The 24,715-nt window shown below is 42.4% G+C and overlaps 1 protein-coding gene across 1 annotated transcript in view; it reads left to right on the top strand.

Annotated features, from left to right (window-relative positions):
• NT5E (5'-nucleotidase ecto) overlaps positions 1-24,715 on the top strand; it is a 156,537-nt gene that overhangs the window by 115,074 nt on the left and 16,748 nt on the right. Inside the window, exons 4-5 of the mRNA XM_077487305.1 lie at positions 6,995-7,192; positions 19,943-20,097. Of these exons, the coding sequence (XP_077343431.1) occupies positions 6,995-7,192; positions 19,943-20,097 (353 nt within the window). The remainder of the gene's footprint in view (positions 1-6,994; positions 7,193-19,942; positions 20,098-24,715) is intronic.

The raw sequence follows: 24,715 nt of genomic DNA, 5'->3' as shown, positions 1-24,715 counted from the left end.
AGCTGTTGTCTCCTGGCCCACTCTCCAAAGCTCAGCTGTGTGGGCCTTTTCAGCACATCTGCAGCAGATCACACTGTTGCTATCTGAAAACTGTGTCTCAGGCACATCAAATGTAGCAAATACACCAACCATTTGGGTATCACATGCTTAACAAGGCATTTAACATCCAACCACTTAGCCCTTTGGCAAGAGCACCTAAAAGCCACACAAAAGTGCCACAAATCTGTCCCTCCTCCTCCTTACCCACTTCAGCATGCCCCTGCGACACAGATTCATCCCCTTTCAGCAGCCTCCACTGACAGGGATGATGGTATAGTACAAGGTGTGCCAGGTCCTAGCAGCACATCTGCCAGCAGCACACCACCAGCTGTAGACTGTAGCCAGCAAATATCTCTGCCCCATCTGCTGCAGGGGAAATACAGTCCCTGCCACCCACATGCCCAGCGTCTGAATTCAATCTTGTCAAAGCTGTTGGCTCTCCAACTTCTGCTTTTCAGCCTGGTGGATTCTGCCCCCTTCCGTGAATTTGTACAATGTGCTGTACCACAATGGCAGGTTCCCAGTCGTTACTACTTTTCACGTAAGGCCATTCCATCTCTCTACCATCATGTGGAAGGGATCATTGGGCAAGGCAGTCAGCCATTAAATCCACCTTATTGCTGACATGTGGTCCAGCAAACATGGGCAGCGACAATATATTTAGTTCACAGCACACTGGGTAACGCTGCTTGCAACTTGAAAGAATGCAGGACAGGGCTCAGTGCTGCAGCTTGTTGTGCCCCCACATCTCCATACAGCTGGTGGTGATGTCAGACCTGTGAGCTCTTCTCCCTCCTCCTCCTCTGCCACCTCCATGCCCTCCTCTGCAGAATTGTCCTATGAACATCTGGTACCCCCTAAGCGTCCAAAGGGCTATTCCCAGAGTCAGGCTAAAAGGTGCCATGCAGTGCTTCAGCTGGTGTGTTTAGGGGACAGGAACCATACTGGAGCAGAGATTCTTGCAGCTCTACAGGGAGAGGCCCAGAAGTGGTTCACCCCATGCCAGCTGGAGCCAGGAATGGTGGTGTCCGAAAATGACTCAACTCTCCTGTCTGCCCTTAGACAGGTAAAGTTAAAACATGCGCCATGCCTGGCGCATGTCCTCAATTTGGTGGTGCAGCATTTCCCAAGTACATACCCAGGGTTGCAAGATGTACTAAAGCAGGCCAGAAGAGTCTGTAGCCATTTCAGGTCATACACAGCCAGTGCTCAGTTGGCTCAAATTCAGAAGGAATTCCACCTGCCCCTAAACCGCCTGATTTTGTGACAGTTCCACCAGGTGGAACTCAACTTTGGGAATGCTGCAGCGGCTATACATGCAGCAGAGGGCCGTCAACTAATACCTGTGCCAGTATGGCATGACGACAAACTCAGGCCACCTCTGCTTTTTTTCCCCACGCCAATGGCTGATCAGTAAGGGTGCATGCCACTGTATTGCCACCATTTGAGGAGGCCACAAGGATGGTGAGCAGTGCATGCATCAGTGACATAATCCCTGTTGTGTTCCTGCTGGAGCAGACTCTGCGTGACATTATGGACAGGGCACTGTCCTGAACTTCCTTTCCTCTCAAGGCCCACTTTATCCAGACACCGTCATTCCTATTTCACAGGACACACAGGAGGAGAGAGGGGAGGAGGATGAAGAGGATTCTGGCACTTTTATAGGCTTCAAAGAAGAGAAAGACGTGCGTCAATCTGTAAGCGATGGCTTTCCAAACCCAGGACCCTTGGCAGTTGTACTTGGCTAGGAGGAGGAAGTTCCAGGTGCTATTATCCTGAGTGACCCCAAGGAGTCTGCTTCTCAAGCCTCTGCAAATTTGAGGCGCGTGGGCAACCTCATGCTTCAAAGCCTGCGAAAGGACCCAAGAATACGTGGCATAAAGGAGAAGGATGATTACTGGTTGGCAACCCTCCTTGACCACCATTATAAGGGGAAGGTCTCAGAACTCATCCCATCCTCAGAGAATTCAGAAAATAAAATCTCTTGAGGAAACGTTAAAGAGGATTTTTTTTGAACGTTTTTCCTGACTCCAGTAGGTTACAGTGTCGTGGAAAATGTAGTTTTGAGACTTCTGTTGGTCAAGAGAGGAAGGTTGGAGAAGGCGTCCACTTAAGTGAGGCATTTAAAAAAAAAATGTAGTCCTCGAAAACCCAGGGCTGTCAGCTTCCACATCCCATCGGCAGCGTCTGCATCACATGGTGGGCCAAAACGGAGATGGATAGCTTTCCAGCTGACCATCCACTGCCTTACTGGGTCATGAGAACTTGCCCAGTATGCTATTGAGTTGTTGAGCTGCCCTGCATCCAGCGTGCTTTCAGAACAGGCATTCAGTGCTGCAGGAGGTTTTGTTACTGATCATAGAACATGTCGGTCCACAGACTCCATGGACCGACTTTTATAAAAATGAATCGGTCCTGGATTACCAGCTATGAACCCTCTGATCACTCTGATCCCCTGATGAAGTCACGTGACCGTGACGAACACGCGTCGGGACGCTACCGGAAGTGACGCAATTGAGCTCGAGGCTCGTTTATACACTGCATTTGAAACTTGTCTGCTTGTGAGTACATTACTGTTTTGCTGTAATAAATCATATGTGTTAAGAATTACTACACTATGGGGCTCCCTTCCTCCTTATTTCTTTAACCCCTTACATATGCACCAATTGCCGAGGTAAACCTACACCCCCCCCCACGCTGAGTGCTGCTGAGCAAATACTTAAAGGGACCAACACAGCGTGATAGGCAGGAGACGCCAGGATCCGTGGATACCAGGATCTGTAAATATCGGGACAAGACCTCGAGGGATAAAGTACAGGAGTTCTGAGGATATACATATCACATGCTGTTACCTTACAGCTGTAAGGTAAGGGGACACCCATACTCCAACCACACAGGACCACGTGGGATATATTCACCTCTTTCACCACCATCACCGATTTATATTGCTCTGTGCACTTATATACAGACACGGACATTATATGCGATTTGTCGATATATGCGACTTTTGACATAATCGCCACCGATTATCGCACAAAGCAGAATGGTCACACTCTGATATATGCTATTGTTATTTTTTATATAATTTCTTGTAGGTATCGTACACAGTTTTTTGATTAGTTTGTGGGATTTTCTTTACTCCCTTAACACCAATATTGCTTATGCGTTTATTTAGATTTTCTGTCATTTTTTGCACAATTGAATTATTGAGCTGTTCACGGTCGCAGGAATATTGTTTTGATGATTGTATGGTAGAGAACACCCGCACGGACCTTGTTCTACCACTTCTGTGACACTAGCACTTTATGCGACTTCTGGCAGCTACAACTCACCATCTCTTGCACATACGTTTTATTGAGTTGGTGATTGTTTTATACATATTATCCTATTTACCTTATTGTGTAGCAGAACATTCCACACACCCTCTCACCTTTAGCACTGGCACTTTATGCGATTTTGTCAGCTTGAACAAATCGCACTGCGATTCACTATTCTTTGTGACTGCTTTATATATATTGTTTTATTTAATCTATGGTATAGTTGATACTTTCATGATTCTATTTATTGTCTAGCACTGGCACTTTATGCGATTCTGTCAGTTAAAAAATCGCATTAGGGATTACTTATTCCAAGTATTGCAATTTTTTCATTTTTTTTTTTATTATTTATTACATTTGTCTCCTATCTTGAATATCATCATGCTATAGTGGTGAGAGTTGTCCACCACCCCCTTATAAAAATACGCACAACTTTTTATATACCTTTTTCTTACTGTATACGGGAATATATATATCGCGCACAATCTTAGTGCCTATAGAATTTATTAAGCCTCCTAGGCCAACTCCCTATTATAGTACCGCGCATCACTACTTTTTTACCTTTTTACTCTGCTACTGGGACCCAAGCATCCCCATTTCAGTGTATGCAGCAGTACGATTATTGGATTCTTCCCTGATTAGGCGCAGGAATAACCCTTTTCTCATGGTCCTGGATTACCAGCTATGAAGCCCCCAATGCCGATGTCACTGATTAAGTATTTTTGGGATGTGGAATCTCTGCAGGACTTCGAGGCTGCCTAGCTTTGAGGGTGTTCAATCATTTCATCTGGAAGAATGTTTTTGGTATAGGTTTCATGGGCACAATTAACACCCAAAGACCAATTTTTCAGCACCTGTTTGACAGGTGCATATCATTGCAATTTTTTACAGCAAGGCCAATTCTTGCTTTCATCAAGAGTACCTCTATAGGGTTACGGTGGAAGGCACTACCGACACGCAAAGACCAATTTTTACACACCCGTTACTTCTATCCAAAGTCAATGACACCAGAATGTATTCAAAAATCTCTAATTTTGTTCCCAGTGCACTACATTGTGGCCTCATCATACACAGCTCCCCAGCTGTTGCTGAGCAAAATAAAGGCAGCTTGCAGGGAAAACGGAAAATTGTATACTCGCCTTTTCTATCATTTTCCTTTCCTGACGCATCTTCATGGCAGCACACAGTGCCTAGTGTGTGCTGCCATGAAGGCGTTGGGAAAACTGAAAATTGTATGCTCCCCTTTCCGTAATTTTCCTTTTCTGATGCATCTCCATGGCAGCACACGCTAGGCACTGTGTGCTGCCATGAAGGCGTAAGGAAAATGTGTGTTTTTTTGGCTTTATAAATGCAATTGTTGCAGCAGATTCTATACATGGTATAGATCTGCCACTTTACAGGTAGACTAAGGGGAACCCCCGGCACTATATTGGAAGGAATTTTTCATTTTTATGCTTGCACTTTAAAAATCAAAAAATCACTGCTCATTTAAAAATTACGTTTTTCACAAACTTTTTTTTTTTATTGATGCATGTCCCCCAGGGCAGGGTCCAGACCCCTATAACCATTGTATGCCCAATTACTTGCATACAAGTCTTCAAAATGGGCCCTTTTGATTTTTTCCGTTCGGGTCCCATTATCTTTAATGAGGTTCGTTATTCGGGTCCGAACTTTTGCAGTGTTAAAAAGTTCTGGTGCGAAACGAACAGTGGTCCATTCGGCCCATCCCTATTCAACACCCTTACAAAAGGAGCTTGGTTTTGAAACACTGCACTGTATGTGTGATAGCTGACCCATTTCCTATAAAAATTATCTTCCCTAGACCCTTGTTTGTTACATTTTATCATCAAGTTCATGGTAACTTGAGGGAAGTCTAGCCTCTGACTTTCTGATGGGTGAGCTGTAGGCAGCCTGAATCTTTTCTGCAATGGCTATAACTGAAATAAGGCATTTATTTCTGTGTTTCAATCTGTTGTCTGGCCATTTTGGATGCAGTAGTCTTGTTTTTCTCTATTGTTCCCCCAGTGGCGCTAGAACTACCCCGGACCTCAGTGTTTTTATTTCAGTTACATGATTTCATCCAGCTTTTGTATATCTTAAATTACTGCAATCCATGATGCTGCATTTATACTTTTTGTGCTGGACTATGGTGTGAGATAGAACATGTTAAATGAGTACATGACTTGCCAGGACATGAATTGAAATATTGCAGATGGAAACTGTTTTACGTTCTACAAAATGTCAAAATTAATATGTGAGGCTTATCTGGGAGGGGAGTACGTTTTAAAGGAAACTATTACTGAGATAAATGTTTGCTGTCTTTGGTGATCTCTCAGTCTAGCTGTTTTGCGGTCTCCATTTTCAGTGCTTTTTCAGCATTTGTGTTTACTCTCAGTGTAAGATGTAAGGCAAGTTGATGATAAATAAGAGTTTACTGAGGTTGAGAAAATAAGTTATTGCTTTGTGTTTTGTTTGTGTTGTTTTAACATTTCTTTGCAGTACTTTTATTGGCAGTTCAGTGGATCAGCCAGGGTCTCCATTTTTCCATCTTTTAAATTGGTAGCAGGTGCCAGGATTGCAACACAATGTATTCTAGTGCTAGAGTTTGGACTGGAAGACATTTTGTCTTCCAGTCCAAACTCACAGCCCTGAATGACTATTCTCAGGGACTAGAGATCAGACAGGTTAGAGCAGCTTATTAAATCACTATTGTTTCTCCTGAGATAAGTTGGCAATGGAAATAACTGTTCATTTCTCACCCTTCATCTGCTTTGCCTACTCAGAAGAGCTTACAGGACCAGGTGCAATGTAGGGCAGAAAATGCACCAGATGACACCATGAGACAATTGGACAATGCATCCAAGCCCAACCATTCTCTGATGTCAGCAGCATATTTAAGGGATTATCTAGCATAACTCTAACCTCATAAATATGGTTCATTTAGTCCTTGGTTACAGATAAAATTGACACTATGTTAAAGACAAGTAAAAGACCGTAAAAACACTACAGAACCAGAATATATCAATTTAGTTGAGTGATTGTGAAGCGTTGTAGTAAGCTATTGTCCCCATTTAGTTTGGCAGCTGTATACTTGTAAGGAAATGCTCTTTAAAAAAATCTTGATGATCAGAGCTAGATTTATACTTCTTCCTTCCCAGGCAAACTGTGTAATGACTTCCTCCTCCTACCCCAGGAACTGGCTATCTTACAACCTTACGAACAGGTCTGTTTTTCCAGGATATGGGCAAATGTATTCCTCATGCTTGGTGGCAGTTGTTTGAAATCATGCAAGCTATGTGATTATTGATATGGATGCTAGCAGTAGTCACATTTCAAGCAACATATTCAGACTATGGCTGGACATAAATGTTGCCCTAAAAAGGATTTCCATCTATGCAGTGATACGAGGCTCTGCGATTTATATCTACTGGATAGACCATCAGTAATTAGAGCTACCTATGAAGCACATGCAACAGCTCGTTCTTGTTTTGCCACATGAGCTCAATGTATTAGAAGAGGCACCAGCTTGGTGCCCTGTTGGACTTTTAACAATGCATATTTGTCTGCATGCAATAAATGTATTAACCAAACATTAGTAATTCCTGTTAGAACTTATCCTTTGGTGCATGTCATTACAGGACCACCCCCTTCCAATGATGTCCCAGTTGGAGAATATCCTTTTATTGTGAAATCCGATGATGGTCGTTCTGTACCAGTGGTTCAAGCATATGCCTTTGGAAAATATCTTGGCTATTTAGATGTAACGTTTGACGAACAAGGAAATGTCTTGCATTCCTCAGGAAATCCAATTTTGCTGAACAGCAGCATTCCCGAAGGTTGGTAAATCTAACCTCACTTGCTGGAAATCTATAGGTTTTCTGATTTAGAATCTGGAATGTGTAGCGTCTCGTTAAAAGCATTGAAATGGCGTGTAGCCCTTTTCTTGGATTTAGTTTAGCCCATCACTGCATCACTCTTATTACACATTTTAGGGGTCTATATAGCTGTGAAAATTTCTAATGCGGTCAATGCTAAAGTTACCTTTTATCCATATGCTCCGTTTCCCCAATGTTTTGTGCATTAAAAAGTGGATACTGTAATGGGAATGTTTTCAGAAATCTCCAAAAACCCTTTAACTTTAAATGTTGTATACATTGTGCCTAAATGATGTTCAGTAAAAATCTTTTTTTGTTTTTGACTAATGCAAGGCATAACACTAAAATTAAAAAATCCACAATCATCCAACATCTGAAGTTGTCTGAAGTGTGCATTTATAAAGTGCCAATTTGTCGATCATTCACCGCTTTTTCACTGCCAAAATATTCATTGCATTCCTAGACCAGATTTTCAGTCCAAATGTACTTAAATGTACTAAAGTTGTTAAACAAACTTTTGTCACCACTAATATTTGGGGTTTCCATGGTTTTTAATGGAAACTTTAGGCTTTGAAAATATGTATTGCTTTCATAATGTGACCAATGCTACATTTATCAACAGCTATTGCCTTTAAACATTTGTCAGTTTCAAATGGAAGATCAATGTCCTAAATTCTGCTGAATTATTGGCACACATTTGCCTCACTTTACTTACATGAAAATGAAAAATCGCTGGTGCACATATGGATGGCTGGCTGGTGTAAGCGATTGATTGAATTCAGAAGAGAAATGAAAATGCTGCTAAGGAAGATTCAAATAGATCCAACGCTCTAACGAACGTGTCTACAGTTTTCCTATGACAAAAAGCAAATTTAAACATTTCAAGTGCTTAGAAAAAAACTTTTTTATTTTAAAGAGTTATGAGAGGCAGAGGCTACAGCCTCTGTCCTCGTGACCACAGACACCAGGAGTAAACTTGATGGGAAAATCCAAAAATGGGAATCAAGGAAAAATCTACTAGTAGTGACAGTTGTTCCAGTGACATCGGAAGTGACAGTTGTCTCTACAGGTTGGGAAGTGATCTCTCCCCAGTGGGGCACAAATGGGAAAAGAAAAGGGCATGACAGACAATTTTCCTATTCCATACTTTATTTAAAATGAAAAAATGTTTAGATTTAGACATACTTTAATCACAGGAATATTTAGGAGACTGTACACGCATACTGTAAAATGGTAGATCCAACAAATGCTGATTTAACTTTTATCAATGTTCTAGCTTACAATATAGCATTTTATAGAAAGTGTAAAAAAGCTAACAATTAGTTTAGAGTATAGCAGTGGTTCAGCTTGTTGAAAGGTGAGTTAAGATCTAGTTGGGGAATATTTTTCTCCAGCAGATGTCACTCGCCCAAGAGTTTATTAGATCACCATTGCCACAGGTAGTCTGCAGCCAGAGATTTCTCATTTATCACAGTGGCTAAGTGGTTAGCACTTCCACATGGCAGCACTAGGGTCATTTGTTTGAATCCCAACAACAACACTACCTGCCTGGAGTTTTCATGTTCTCCCTGTGCCTGTATGGGTTTCCTCCTACACGCCAAAGACATGCTGATGGGTTAATTGGCCCCTGTCTAAATTGTGAGTTGCGGACCTTAGATTTTAAGCAGGGCAGGGACTGAAGGGAATGTACAATATATATTTAAAACACTGCGTAAATTGACAGGACAATATAAAGGTACTTTTATATTATTAAAAGTAGAAGGAGATTACGTCTGATGTGATTCCCATAGTTCTCTAGGAATTCTTTCTCATGTATCAAATAGTTACTTTTAAAACAAAGAATTATGGTTTCCCTTTCACTGTCTAATAGACCCCTAAACTCCCTAAAGAGAACCTGTAAACCGAACTATGCTAACACATAGGGAGCTTCTCAGCCCCCTTGTGCTGGTAATAAACAGGGGTCAAGTCCTGGGGAAAAAAAGTGTGGAAACCCCCACCCAAGATCCACTCCCCCCACCAAAAAAAAAAAGATACGCTCATATTCACAATAGCTTCAAAAGTGGTATTTTTCATCCAATTTTCGTCAATACTGCAGAGTATTGGCAGGGTGGGTACTGCACTGCAGAGTATTGGCAGGGTGGGTACTGCACTGCAGAGTATTGGCAGGGTGGGTACTGCACTGCAGAGTATTGGCAGGGTGGGTACTGCACTGCAGAGTATTGGCAGGGTGGGTACTGCACTGCAGAGTATTGGCAGGGTGAGTACTGCACTGCAGAGTATTGGCAGGGTGAGTACTGCACTGCAGAGTATTGGCAGGGTGAGTACTGCACTGCAGAGTATTGGCAGGGTGAGTACTGCACTGCAGAGTATTGGCAGGGTGAGTACTGCACTGCAGAGTATTGGCAGGGTGAGTACTGCAGAGTATTGGCAGGGTATGTATTGCAGACTACAACTTAATAACACACTAACCTGGTATTCTCTTCCCTTCTCATGAGAGAAGTAAACTGGCAGCGGTGCAGCGGCTTTGGCCCCAGGAGGCCAGGACTGTCTGGTACTGGGTAGAGGGGAGGGAGGGCACAGTGCGGATCCCTGCCATGTGTCTGTGGCTGACTGCTCTGAAGGAGCTGCTCAGCCGTAGCCCGGGCCGTATGCGTACTGCCCACTGACTCCTGCCAGTGCGTGCCCACGTGTATGCCCGACGTCATGTGACCGGTTGCTAGATGCGGACCGGCCCTAGCCTAGCAACCAGTCACTCAGGCGGCCATGGAGTAAGCTGAATAGGCTCAGGTGGCTAATTGGAATGGCGTTCCTGTTGTGGAAATAGTACAGGAACGCCATTCCCATGCGTTCCCGCAGGACTCGAGCCCTGGTAATAAAGCACATTTTTTTAAAAAGCTTAGTAAAAAAAAAAAAAATGTAAAGAAGCCCAATTAAGTCACGCAGCCTATTAAGTGGTTGTTTACACCTTCATTAAATTAGAATTTGTGTATTCAATGTCATGAATAGTTTGTTTTCCGAGTTTACAATTATCAGGTTTTCCCAGTGAAACTGAGTTGTGTAAAATATAGCACATTTTTTATTTTGCCATTTATAAGGGATTGTTGCAGGATAAAAAGGGAACGCGACCATTATAAACTTGTGTGCGCTATATTAATTGGAGAATGAAAAACATGCTACTTTGAAGGTAAACCCAAGTGAGCATGGTTAATTGTCTGAGGTGTGGTCAATAAATATTTATGTATATAATTACTTAGAAGGAATACAATGTACAATAGAGGACTAGAGTATAGAAGTGAGAGAATGCAAAATGAAGAAAGTGAGTTTGACAAAGGAGAGGGCAAAAATAAAGAAGATGTATGACATACTTATAATATGATGTCCTGTCTCCATATCAGAAAAACTCCCCCAAAGCATGATGTTTCACCTCCATGTTTGACAGTTGGGATGGTGTTCTTGGGGTCATAGGCAGCATTACTCCTATTCCAAACAATTTCCAGCCTTGTGTAGGTCTACAATCTTGTCCCTGACATCCTTGGACAACTCTTTGATCTTGGCCATGGTGGAGAGATTGGAATCTGATGACTTCTGTTTTTTTTTTTTTTTTATACAGGTAACAAACTGAGATTTGGAGCACTACCTTTAACAGAGTGCTCCTAATATCAGCTTGTTACCTGTATAGAAAACACCTGGGAGCCAGAAATCTTGCTGATAGGGGATCAAATACTAGTTTCACTGATTAAAATGCAAATCAATTTATAACTTTGTTTGAAATTAGTTTTTCTGGATATTTTTGTTCTGTCTCACTGTTAAAGTAAACCAGAAATTAGAATAATATTTTTTTTTGTCAGTGGACAAATGTACAAAATTTGCATTGAATCAAAGACTTTTTTTCCCTTACTGTATGCAACCTGGCAAAAAAATGAAGCATGTAGTTTTGGCCAGCATTCTGTTTGTAACACTGAAACGTCTTATTTTGCTTGGACAAATGTACAAAATTTGCATTGAATCAAAGACTTTTTTTCCCTTACTGTATGCAACCTGGCAAAAAAATGAAGCATGTAGTTTTGGCCAGCATTCTGTTTGTAACACTGAAACGTCTTATTTTGCTTATTTTTACAATCATCTAAAAACATATAATTTTATTACAGTATATTGTTAAAAGATTGTAAGACATAACGTTTAACATGCAAGCATATGAGCAGCACAATAACTTCCCTGATAGAGCACCTGTCATATCTGGCCCAGTCCATCATAAATACAAATATCATAAAACTAGAAACATGGTGATATGTCAAATCAGGGGCCAGTGATGGTGAGGGACGAACTTCCGGCGGGACGTTTCGCGAACGTGGCCAAAAGTTTGCGAACCGCAAAGTTTGCGGCGGGCCCCATTGACTTTAATGGAAGGTGAACCTTAAAAACCTAAATGTCGTATTTTCAGCCACAAAATACCTACTAGATGTGCACACATAGTCCCACCACATGGACACTGACATAACAAAAGTATGAAGTGAATCTGGGATCGACAACGACAAGCATTCTTTTTTTATCTGTGAAATTTTGACAATTCAGGAGAGCATGAAGGCCATGGAGAAGAGGCAAGGTCAGGGCAGGCTATGAAGGGGGTGCAGGAGATCAGTGCCCCAGTCAGGGCAGCGCAGTCCTGTGCCAGTGTCCCAGTGTGCCAACCTGTGCTTGAGCCCCTCACTCTGCCCGGCCCTTACCCCCACCTATGCAGGGCTCTACTGCGGTGGTCCGGAGGTGACAGTCCAGTGCTGATCCTCAGCCATGGTGCGGGCACTGCCTGCTGATTGGCTTCTCCGCTGCTATCTCCCACACTGACACCAGCACCGCGATAGAGAGCGCTGCAGGAGGAGGTTGGTCCCCGGTGTTGCTGTCTACTCCAAGATCTCTAATTATAGCTGTGGGAAAGGTGACGTTGATAATGACGTGTCTCGTGGGTGCCCACAAGATCTGCCTCAGCCCCGAGGCGGAGAGCGCCGACACCAGCCCCGAGATCTTGTGGGCACCCACGTGACATCACTAGACACATCATCATCAATGTCACCTTCCCCACCGCTATAATTAGAGATCTCGGAGTAGACAGCAACACCGGGGACCAGCCTCCTCGGGCTGATCTGGGTACTGTCGTCAGACTGCTGAGTGGCGGTTGTTGCTACCTCCTCTTCCTGATCCAATGGCAAGAGTGACTGTGCATCGGCAATGTCTTGTGATGGATCGGAAAATAATTTCTGTGACTCAAGCGGAAGGTATATGGTGGTGTTGTTGGTAGTGTCTTTGGGGGTGCACACAGAGAGTGAAGAAGAGGGTGCAGATCGAGAGGATGAGGAGGGTGCAGAAGAGTAAGGTTGAGTGGCTCACTCAGCCTAAGTCTGGTGTGTCCTTTGATATAATCGCACGCGCCTTCTGCAATTTGCCACTTTGGCTCAAGTCTGTTGCTCCTGCCCTACCCCTACCACCCCTGTGGAAGGGCCTGCCTCTTCCTCTGCCTGTCATTTTTTAAATGACCCTGTGACAAAAGTCTCTAGAGAAGTGCAGTATGTATGTGGAAGAAGGTATATAACACCCCGCTTCAATCTGTAGTTTTTGGGGGCCACTGGTCTATCCCACCAGTTATAATAGATTTGCGTTTGTCACTCTGAGATCTACCCCTCAGATCTACAGTGACTGCACTTCCAAATGCACTTGTCCTGCAGAGTGGATTTCCCTTTAGTAAATCAACCCCCACCTCTCTTCTATTAATTGGATAGCAATGGTGGCTAGCTCATCGCAGACAAAGCACAGATTTGAAAGGGACCTTATGAAATTATAAATCTGCTGGGGTATTTATCAAGAATTTTTTTACATTGTGGTGATACCACTTCTTTAAGATTGTGTGCCGGTTCACACTTCTGCACGACATCGCATTTGATTTGCACCACAGATCACATGAGATGCTTGTTCAATGCAATTTCAGCCATACAGATAGTATGGCTGATATTGCATCGCATTCGGACCAAACTCGCACAGGACCCTTTTTTTGGTCCGCATCAGAATCTGATTGCATGGGTGTTCACACCCATGCAAATCGATTAATGTCCAAACTGACAGTTCGCAGTGCGATATGCGAGCTGAAATGGGAGTGCCATTAACAATGTATTGACGCTCCCAGCAGCTTGTATAGGGCAGTGTGGACTGCTCTGCGAGTGGAGCGCGATGTGGGAACCCGCAGTGGATTTGCACGGTTCCCACATCCCACAAGTGTAAACTGAGCCTGTATGTTTTTAGAGCTCATGTACACTTGGGCAGTTGTAAGCCTTTTCTGAACACTGGAAACTGACAGCTGGAAATAGAGGGTGAAAAACGTCCAGTACATACAGAGTTTATGTGAGTTTAGCAGCGGTTATGAGCATTTGAGGTTAGAAGTGTTTTTTTACAGATAACCTCAGGAGACCCTCCCAAATGCCCACAAGCATGTGTGAGGAAATGCTCCTGATGTTGCTGTTGCTGAGGCGCCAAAGACGTAGAAAATTGCGTGAGAGGCAGAACAACTACCAACTCATCCATTGATGGAGGCAGAACAGTATGTGGTGAAATTTGTTACTTCAACATTTTTATATGTTCAAAAATTATCAATTTTTTCCCCATTTTTAAAAATGCTTATAAACGCTGTTTACTGTGATTATTTGTGGTTACACGCATTTGGCGTTTGAAATGTCAGTAAACTACAGTCCTGAACGCGATTTTTCTGCTTTCAAAAAATGCTTGTAACCTCAACTGCCTCTAAACAACCGAGTGTATCTGTACACATAATATAAAATAGAGTAAAGTTCAAGAGGTAGTAAACTCTCCCACTCTGATGCTTCTTTTCATTTAGTCCATTATAATAAGTAATTATCAAACTATAGCCACTGTAATCCAGCCCAAATTGCATATTACTTACTGTTTAAAGAAACGTTAAAAAAACTTGTTTCCAGGGGTTAGGCAGCGCCATCTTAAGAATTTTTTTCTGAGTCCACAGTGGAGTGCATTTCCGCCCTTACATTGAGCACTTCCTGTACTGTTAACCAAGCCTCCTTCTCAATCCAACGTTTCTATGGCAACCCTGCTTCCCTGTTCATAGCTGACTTGTTTTATTTCATAGTATTTACTTGTACCAATGTCTAATGTTTGCCTTTGTCAGTCTTATCAGCTTCAGGTGATAAGACTGCAATTTACACTGCATGTGATGTCACATGGTCACATGGTCACATGGTGTGTAGGAGGAAGCTCTGAATGATTCTGCAGCCTCCTGGGATATCAGTGGTGTGCCATAGGAAGTCCTGATAACCGATAGATAAGCACATAGAGAGTGTGCCGTAAATCAGGGGAGATCAGGGCATGCTCAGTGACTTCATTCTAAAGAGCAAAAAGGATTACAACAATACTAAGCAAGTAAGGAGATATCTACAAGCAGTGTTCATTTGGATTTTTATGCTGATTTACATGGGACAAAGTTGTGGGGGAGGGTTTACAATCACTTTCAGGGGCTGCTGAAAAAAAAAAAAACGCCAACTGCTCCTAAACTTCAGTTTATTAGTTGTAGTGTACATGAGGCCTTAGAATAATGTTTTATATCTGTTTTGGTCCTTTTTTTTTTTTTTTTTTTTTCCTTTTTATTTTTTTACAAATGAACATTAAAAGGACTTGGAACACTAAGGCCGCGTACACACGGGCGGACTGTTCACCCAACTTTGTCCGCTGAACAGTGTTTCAGCGGACAGTCCGCTCGTGTGTGGGCTTCAGTGGACAGTTTCAGCGGACAGTCTGACGAACAAAGTTTTTTTGAATTTCCGTAAGACAGTCCGCTGAAACTTGGTTTCAGCGGACAGTCCGCTCGTGTGTAGGCTTGTTCGACAAACTACGTTTCGCGCATGCTCAGAAAGGATTTACACGGCGAAGGTTGCATTGCAGTGTATTGGACGTCGTATTTCTCGTCCCGTCGTACGTGCCGTTCACGTCATCGCGCACGCTTTCAGCGGACTGTTCGTTCATCGTGTGTGGTCAAGTCCGTTCATGCAAATTTTGAGCGGACTGTTTGTCGGATTGTTTGACAAACTTAGTTGGGCGAACAGTCCGCCCGTGTGTACGCGGCCTAAGGCAGCTAAAGTTATTTTCACACTGACACTTTGGTACTGAATCTGATTCAAACCTCCAAGTCAAATGAAGGGGGGACAGGGAAAGTGAATCATAGCCAGTACTTCTGTGTGTAAAATGTAGCTTTTGAGTTTTGTAAATCCTAGAAGCTTTTACAACAGGAGGCTGGATATGGGAATAGAAAAAAAATATAGATTTTTCTGACTTTTTTTAAGCACTGATCATAATTAAAATAGGAAATAATGTACAAAACCAATACACTTTTCTTTTGGGAAAAGAACTCCACCCTAGGTATCAAAAATGAAATTAAATATACAAAAAATGGTCCCCCCGTGAAAGTTGATGAAAACATACCTACTAATCCACGAAGTCCTGCATTGTCTTCTTGCAGATAAAGTTCCCCTTGCTCTGCACTGCTTCCAGCAACACCTATATTGAAGGGAGATACAGGTGTCCTTTTATGAAACTGAGATCAGCTGCGATCCCAAGTCTCACAGCTGATCTCAGGTCATTACCAGTTTATGAAACTGAGGTAATCCGCTGATTATCTCAGTACAGTGAGAATCTGTAACTGACTGTCACAGAAACGGCCAGTGTATGAAGGTGCGATCTGTGACCGAATTCTCACTTTCTGATTCACCATCTCAGAGGTGGAGAATCCAAGAGAAGCACGAAGCTGCCTCACTATTCTGGAGAAAGCAGGAAGTCTTTTGATTTCCTTCTTTCATCCAGTGGCCGAAGTCAGAGCACATCTTCCCCACCATTACACACCCCAAAACAAACAGATTAGGAATCTATAGTGTATGTGTTTATGTGTGTGTGTGTGTGTGTGTGTGTGTGTGTGTATATATGTATGTATGTGTGTGTGTGTATATGTGTGTGTGTGTATGTATGTATGTATGTATGTATGTGTATATATATATATATATATAGATATACATACATACATACATACATACACACATACACTCATACACTCATACACTCATACACTCATACACTCATACACTCATACACTCATACACTCATACACACATACCTATCTATTTATTTTTTAGATGTTCATGTCTCTGGCTGGGTTCACACTTGTGCGATGCATGAACCAGTATGATTCCTGTGGGGGTTTCCACGTCGCACCTGCATTGACATCTGCGCACCACTGCTGGTGTCAATGAAAAGTTAATGACACCCCTAGATCATTTCACAGATCGCAGTGCGAACAATAAAATGGTGCAGGAATCGTATTGCATGGGTGTGAACACCCATGCGATCCGATTCCAGTACTGACCAAATAAAGGGTCCTGTACCATTTTGGTGCAAATGCAATATGATTTTAAATTTACATTGCATGTGATATGCACAGCAATGCGTCGCATGCATCTGATTGCACAATTGTGATGCCAGTCTCTTTCCCTCTCTCTCTATCCATTTACAGTGCGTACACCCCTCACATTTTTGTAAACATTTTCTTATAACTTTTCTTGTGACAACACTGAAGAAATTACACTTTGCTACAATGTAAAGTAGTGAGTGTACAGCTTGTATAAGAGTGTAAATTTGCTGTCCCCTCAAAAAAACTCAATACACAGCCACTAATGTCTACACCGCTGGCAAAAAAAGTGAATACACCCCTAAGTTAAAATATCCAAACTGGGCCCAATTAGCCATTTTCCCTCACAATGTCATGTGACTTAATGGTGTTACAAGGTCTCAGATGTGAATGCGGAGCAGGTGTGTTTTCGCTATCACTCTCTCATACTGGTCACTGGAAGTTCAACATGGCACCTCATGGCAACAAACTCTGAGGATGTGAAAAAAAGGAATTGTTGCTCTACATAAAGATGGCCTAGGCTATAAAAAGATTTCCAAGACTCGTAAACTGAGCTGCAGCACAGTGGCCAATACCATACAGCGGTTTAACAGGACAGGTTCCACTCAGAACAGGCCTCGCCATGGTCGACCAAAGAAGTTGAGTGCACATGCTCACCGTCGTATCCAGAGGTTGTCTTTGGGAAATGGACGTATGAGTGCTGCCAGCATTGCTGCAAAGGTTGAAGGTATGGGGGGGTCAGCCTGTCGGTGCTCAGACCATACGCCACACACTGCATCAAATTGGTCTGCATGGCTTTCGTCCCAGAAAGAAGCCTCTTCTAAAGATGCTGCACAAGAAAGCCCACAGTTTGCTGAAGACAACAGACTAAGGACATGGATTACTGGAACCATGTCCTGTGGTCTGATGAGACCAAGATACATTTATTTGGTTCAGATGGTGTCAAGCGTGTGTGGCGGCAACCAGGTGAGGAGTACAAAGACAAGTGTATCTTGCCTACAGTCAAGCATGGTGATGGGAGTGTCATGGTCTGGGACCGCATGAGTGCTGCCGGCAGTGGGGAGCTACAGTTCATTGAGGGAACCATGAATGCCAACATGCACTATGACATACTGAAGCAAAGCATGATTCCCCTCCCTTCGGAGACTGGGTCACAGGCAGTATTCCAACATAACAACCCCAAACACACCTCCAAGACGATCACTGCCTTGCTAAAGAAGCTGAGGGTAAAGGTGATGGACTGGCCAATCATGTCTCCAGACCTAAACCCTATTCAGCATCTGTGGGGCATCCTCAAACGGAAGGTGGAGGAAGGCAAGGTCTCTAACATCCACCAGCTCTGTGATGTCGTCATGGAGGAGTGGAAGAGGACTCCAGTGGCAACCTGTGAAGCTCTGGTGAGCTCCATGTCCAAGAGGGTTAAGGCAGTGCTGGAAAATAATGGTAGCCACACAAAATATTGACACTTTGGGCCCAATTTGAACATTTTCAATTAGGGGGTGTACTCACTTTAGTTTTCAGCAGTTTAGACAATAACGGCTGTGTTGTTATTTTGAGGGGACAGTAAATTTACACTGTTATACAAGCTGTACACTCACTACTTTACATTGTAGCAATGTTTATTCAGTGTTGTCACATGAGAAGATATAATAAAATATTTAAAAAAATGTGAGGTATTATTCTACCTGCATTTAAATGCTATTATTGTCATTTTTATATAATTTTTAATTTATTAGTAAATAAAAAGTTTTAAACACTGAAATATGGTTTTACCCTTGGCATGATCTATTAGTTATACGGGGGTTTATCAATTATGAAATATATTTTATTTTAATTTATTAATAAATATTTATACTTGTATACTTTATTAAAATTATTTTTTTAATGATTATAAATGTATTACATTTATATGAATGGTGTATAGCTGCATTACATATGTGGATTGCATTAATTTACTATACACCATTCACATTTAAATATATAAGTATATTGTGTAGGGGGAATTTAACTTTATTATTTTATTAATATGTTGGGGAATAAGGTGTTCTGATTTGTGTTCAACTTTTGTATTTTACACCTCATACTATAATCCCGCTACATCACGCGAGATTACAGTGAGAGGAGCCGTTCTCAGGAGTTCCCGGCGTTTCTAGATCGCTTCTCAACTCAACATAAGAAGCGATCTACAGATCATCATAAACAGGCACTCAGAGGACAGCCTGAGAACTGAATAGCGGTATCGCAGTTTCATAATAGTACACCACAGTGTATGTGCACAAATGCAGGTCTCTATTTGGTGCAATAGTCCTGACAGAGCCCCACAGTGTCTTTGCATGCACTAGATTGCCCCATACATGAGCAGACAAGCTTATTGGCAGAGACCTGCAGACCTGTGCAAAAGCAAGTCTCCTGAGATGGGGGATGTAGACACCCCAGAAGGCAGCAGTGTCTCTATACAACGAGCAATGCTTCCAAAAATAAGGAATGTTAAGACAAGAGATGGGCAAGAAGAAAATGAAAATTCGAAAGGAGCGTTTTTGTGGAGGCAGGTGAAGGTCTGCTTTAAGGCTGCATTCACATCGCAGCGTTTTGAATCTCGAGCGGAGTTGTGAATGACAAATTGCAGAAAGCACATTTGAGATGCCATTCGTTTTGCACCTAAAATTGTGGTGCGGTTCTGCCGTGATTGTCGTGCTGCAATCACGGCAACTCTCATCGCATGAAGCTTATCACCCCAAAAAAGTTCTTATTCGATACTTTTGGGTGACCTGGTTCAAGCAAAAGGGTTGCTACGTTTGCAGCACGCTTTATCGCGACAGAACCACACTGTGATTTTTAGGTGCCATTCAAGTGTGCTTTCTGCAATTTGTCATTCACACCTTTTCAAAGCACCTTTGAAAATGCGGGCAGAATCACGGCAAATCTGCCCACAATTCAAAACTCTTGAAATGTGAATACAGCCTAAGAGCAAAAACTTTCCTGAATAATTCCAATGGTTAGGAAAAGAGAATTTAAGTTTGGTAATTCATATATACCGAGCTCCTGTTGGTTTCTTCATACCTCTTGGGAAGCTGTGCTTTTTATTATTCAATACGATATATGGTACATACAATATGTCAATATATTAAACTTTCTAACTCGTATTTTCCTATTGTCAGTAATATCACACAAGATAAATACACCCATATGTATAAATTCTTATTAGCAGCACATATAATGCATTTTTTTTAATTCTTTTTTCTTAGACCCAACGCTTCTAGCAGAGGTTAACAAATGGAAGAAACAATTGCTTGAATTCTCTGCTCAAGAAATCGGAAAAACCATTGTATATCTAAATGGCACTTCTCTGGAGTGTCGTTTTAGGGAGTGCAATATGGGAAACCTGATTTGTGATGCTATGGTAAGAGACTGGGAATGAATGATCGACCCACTATACCGTATACTGTACACGCTTTTAATCGTTTTGGATGTACATTATCTGAAAGCAGTCAAAAAAACTAAATTTTTAAGTGTACGTTTCATCAGTCAGTAAAGGGCTTGCCAAGGCGCTTCTTGCCACTTTCAACCAATAAAACCTAAATGTCTTAAATTGTTATCCCTTAATCTTCTACCTTCTCTGCAAAGGTCCAGTGCCCCCCTACTGGGATATATGTAGCGGATTTTAAATTTGATTATTGTCCTAATAATCTACAGACTAGAGAAGAAGAATACAGTAAAAAGGACCCAGGTAAATGTGGAGACTGCCGTTGCTTACATCCCTTTTGAAAAGTCAAGTAGCCTTGCTGTCCCTGACTTCAATACTTCAACAAAAAAGAAGAGCCACAAGTCAGACTGAAGTTAGATCTCTTGCACACTCAGATTTTTTTTCAGCCTTTACACACCACTGTTAACCTACTGTATGAGGCCATGCACACAGGCCATGCCCAGGGCGACCCCCCCCCCCACTCTTCAAGATGTATGAACATTGTCAGCAAAAAAACCCTCCCCCCCAAAATATCTAGTGCTATTCTCCTAGCACAAATGCCCCCCAATCATCCCTACTAGCACAAATCCCCCTCTCCAAAAATTTCCTCCTGCCACAAACCCCCCAAATCCCCCCATTTAACACAAATCCTCTTCCCTCATCTCCCCTCTCAACACATATTCCCCCCCCCCCACAAATCACCACTCCTACCACACCTCCCTAAATTTCCCCTCCCTAGAACAGAATCTCCTGCCGCAACCCCCCCCCCCCCCCCCCACCAAATTACTCCTCGCAACACAAATCCTATCCCCCAATCTCCCTGTGGTGCCCCCAAACCTCACATGATACCAAAGTGCCCAGGGCAGCCGCTCCTGCACACAAGTTAGAAGAGGATCGTTTATGTTGAAAAAAGATACATCACCATTGTTTTCAATAGAGGAGCTTTTGGACAGAAAAAAAAACGCTGAACATGCGTTAACGCACCTAAAACGCTAGGCACATTTAGCGATTGAGCTTTCATTTCATTGGCCTGAATACATTTCTATTGTGGCCAATGGAATCCATGAAAGCCTAAACACTTGACTTGCCTAACTAAACACGTGAAAAAAACGTGGCTTTAGTCATGTGTTTTTTTTTTGTTTTTTTTTTTTAAACTGCTTTTTTTACCTCACCTTCCAGGACGGCAACACATGAGAGAGGAGAGGCTCCTCCCTACAGGAAACACAATCAGTTTACAGCTGTTTAAAAGGCCCCACCTTACCCCTTGTTCCCAGTATTCATTGTGTTTCTCCCACAGTGAAACTTTTTTTTTTCTCAGACCAGAAGACTAAAAAGATAGTTGGATGGTACTCCTGTGAGCCTAGATTAGGAATGCCGCCTCAGAGCTTCTCACAGATTGCCCCCAATGGCATTTGTGCAGACGGTCTGGGCTTATTCAATCCCCCCACCATTGCACGCTGCTCAGCAGCTCGGGCTCCTTCTGTCTTCCCGTGTGCAGCGGGCGCCATTTTGCTGAGGTCCAAACGATGCAAGACACCAAGGGGAGGACTTGGCGAGCTACAAGCCTCATTCTCATGACCCAGGAAGTGGGCCTAAAGCAAGGAGGAGACATCGGACCCACATAGCTGCGGAGGCTGAAGCTTTCCTTTCTCACCTAAGCTTAGCGAGCTGTAAGGCGCTGAAGGTCTGTCTGAGCCCATCTCGTGGAAGGAGGTTGGAAAGTCAGCACAGGTGGCTGCAGGTAAGAGCGAGTCCCTCAATACTAGAACTCCATCCCTCAATACAGGAAGCTACTATCCTTGCCCTTAGGTCTGGGAACAAATAGCCCAGAAGCTTTAACTAAACCAATGTCCACAGCTCCCTTTTACCTCAGGGAATGCTGTGGCTATTGCAACATTTAGTTGCCAGCCTCTCACTATAAATCCATCCATAAAAATAAATATAGTGAAGAGTTGAGACCTGTAATGCCATGTACACACGATCAGAATTTTGGCCAGCAAAAGACCAATGAGAGCTTTTCATCGTAAAATGTGACCATGTGTAGGCTTCATCTGAATTTAGCTGGCTGAATTCCCGCCAACAAAAATTTGAGTGCATGTTTTAAATTTTTCTGACAGAAAAAGTTTCTATCATAATTTCCGATCGTCTGTAGCAATTCAGACACGTAAAATTCCTACGCATGCTCGGAAACAATTTGCGCATGCTCGGAAGCATTGAACTTGATTTTTTCTCGGCTCGTCGTAGTGTTGTACGTCACCATATTCTTGACAGTCGAAATTTGGTGTGACCTTGTGTAGGCAAGACAGCTTGAGCGGAATTCCGTCGGGAAAACCATCAGAGCTTTTTCTGACCATAATTCTTCATTCATAATTCATTCGTGTCTATATGCGGAATTGGACACAAACAGTCTCTTATAGGCTATTTCTGCCATTAAACAAGTTACACATTCCTAAAGGGTTAGTTGAAGGGATGTGAAGTGATCTGCAGGTACCTGGTGATTACAGAAGTAATAGCACAGATTTCCCCTGGTCAGCAAACCAAGTGATCTGAATATAGTAGGCCAGCTGCTATGAATCTGGCCTGTAGCTACAACAGGGTTCATTTAGAGGTTGCTGACTTTTAAAAGCCTACCACCTAGTTTTTTTCCCCATATGGGGGGTACACAGCAAGGGTTACCCTTGTAAAACCTATTCTCTTTGTGGGGGTTGCTTGGTATGTGTAACATCGTATCAAGCTCCAACCTATGAATTCCTCCTTACGCTGCAGTTATATCTGTAGGTGTGTAAGAGTTAATCTGGACTTCTTGTTGTTTGGGCTACAGTCGACCCTTTGGATGAATTGGAAGCATAAAATTATTATCCTGCAACCCTTAATTGACGGGTTCTGGTGCAAACATATGCAAGAGCTACATATACTAACCTGTATCTAATGATTGCTCTTTAAGCCCTACGGGTGTCTGCCTCCAGGCTAAGATTGTAACAACCTCTTCTTGAGGCTGGCTTAATTGATTTCTAGGTCTGTGCTTGTTAAGACCTTAGATGCTTGGGAGGCTTGGACTTTTTTTTTCACCTGTGTAATAAAAGTGTGTGTGTGTCTCTAAGTACACCTGCTCATATTTTGACAGTGGTAGACCAACAGCCATTACTACTGTGGGGTATTCACACACCTTAGACTTCCATTATTTGGAACTACCCTGCTTCCTCTCTGGTGGTTGAAGGTTTAGTATCTAGAGTCCAGGCTATGCCTGTGTTAGATTTTGGCCTTTGCTGGGCAGTTGAATATACCATGGCTCTGACTTCATGCTTTGTCTACATTTGTCTGCTTTGTTGTACATCAGAAACACACAATGTGGAAGTTATTTGTGTCATTTCTGGTTGTCTTTTTGTTCATCAGAAATACAAAACAGTAAGTTGTACTATACTTTCTTGCTGATCAGAAAATGCATAGCATTAAGGTTGTTGGCGACATTTCTGTTGATCATAAGACTGGACCCTGTGTTAACCAGATATGAACAGCATTACAGTAGCTAGTGACATCTCTGTTTGTTATGGCTATACACTGTTGCTAATCACAGATGCACAGCGTTTAAAGTTGTTAGCAACGTTTCTGTCGATCGTAAGACAACCTGTTGCTAATCAAAAATGCACAGCATTAAAAAGTTGCTAGTTACATTTCTGTTATAGGACTGTATGCTGTTGCTAACAAAAAATGCACAGCATTCGAAGTCGTTAATGACATTTCTGTCCATCTTAGGACTGGACCCTGTTGCTAATAAGAAATGCACAGCATTTAAAGTTGCTAGTGACATTTCTGTTGGTCATATCACTATTCTGTTGCTAATCAAAAATGCACCACATTTAAAGTTGTTAGCGACTTTTCTGTCGGTTTTAGGACTGTACCCTGTTGCTAATCAGAAATGCACAGCATTGAAATTGTCTGTGTCTTTTCTGTTATGATCGCACCGTGTTACTAATCAGAAAGGTACAACACTGAGAAGGTACCTTTTCTGTTTTCATATTCTTTCGACGACTGTAGTTTGTTGAGCAATCGGTTCATTGTATACCCAGTAGGGTTGTATGATCTGCAATATGCAGCACTGAAGTTCGTGTCCTTCTGTCCTTATATTGTTTTTCTTGCCACGCTTTAGAAATACACAACACTAGAAGTTTGTGTCTTTTCTGTTTTTTATATTTGGCTGCACATCAGAATACGCAATCGGGAAGACTGTTTGCGTCTTTCCTATTTATATTTATTATATAGCCATACCTCATTGCACTTTTGAAATTCACGACTCTGAAGTTAATGTCATGTCATTTCTGTGATGGTCCATCTAGCTGCACTTCAAGATTGCACAAGATTGTTGTCCTATGGTCTTTATATTTATGATATTATCCATGTATCACTTTTATTTCAGACCTTATTTCTCCGTGGCCAGAAACTCTGGCTGCAGAAATTTCAGATGTCAGAAAGTTCAGTCCTTACATTCAGGCATTCCTGATGCATTCCCTGTGCTTGTAACCAGGTAGGATTGTATGGCACTGGAAGAAGGCTATAA

This window comes from Lithobates pipiens, unplaced genomic scaffold (genome assembly GCF_037356315.1).
Source record: "Lithobates pipiens isolate NorthernLeopardFrog02 unplaced genomic scaffold, aLitPip1_a1.2 Scaffold_18, whole genome shotgun sequence".
In the NCBI taxonomy this organism is placed as follows: Eukaryota; Metazoa; Chordata; class Amphibia; order Anura; family Ranidae; genus Lithobates; species Lithobates pipiens.
This window is presented reverse-complemented; position numbering and strand designations above follow the sequence as displayed.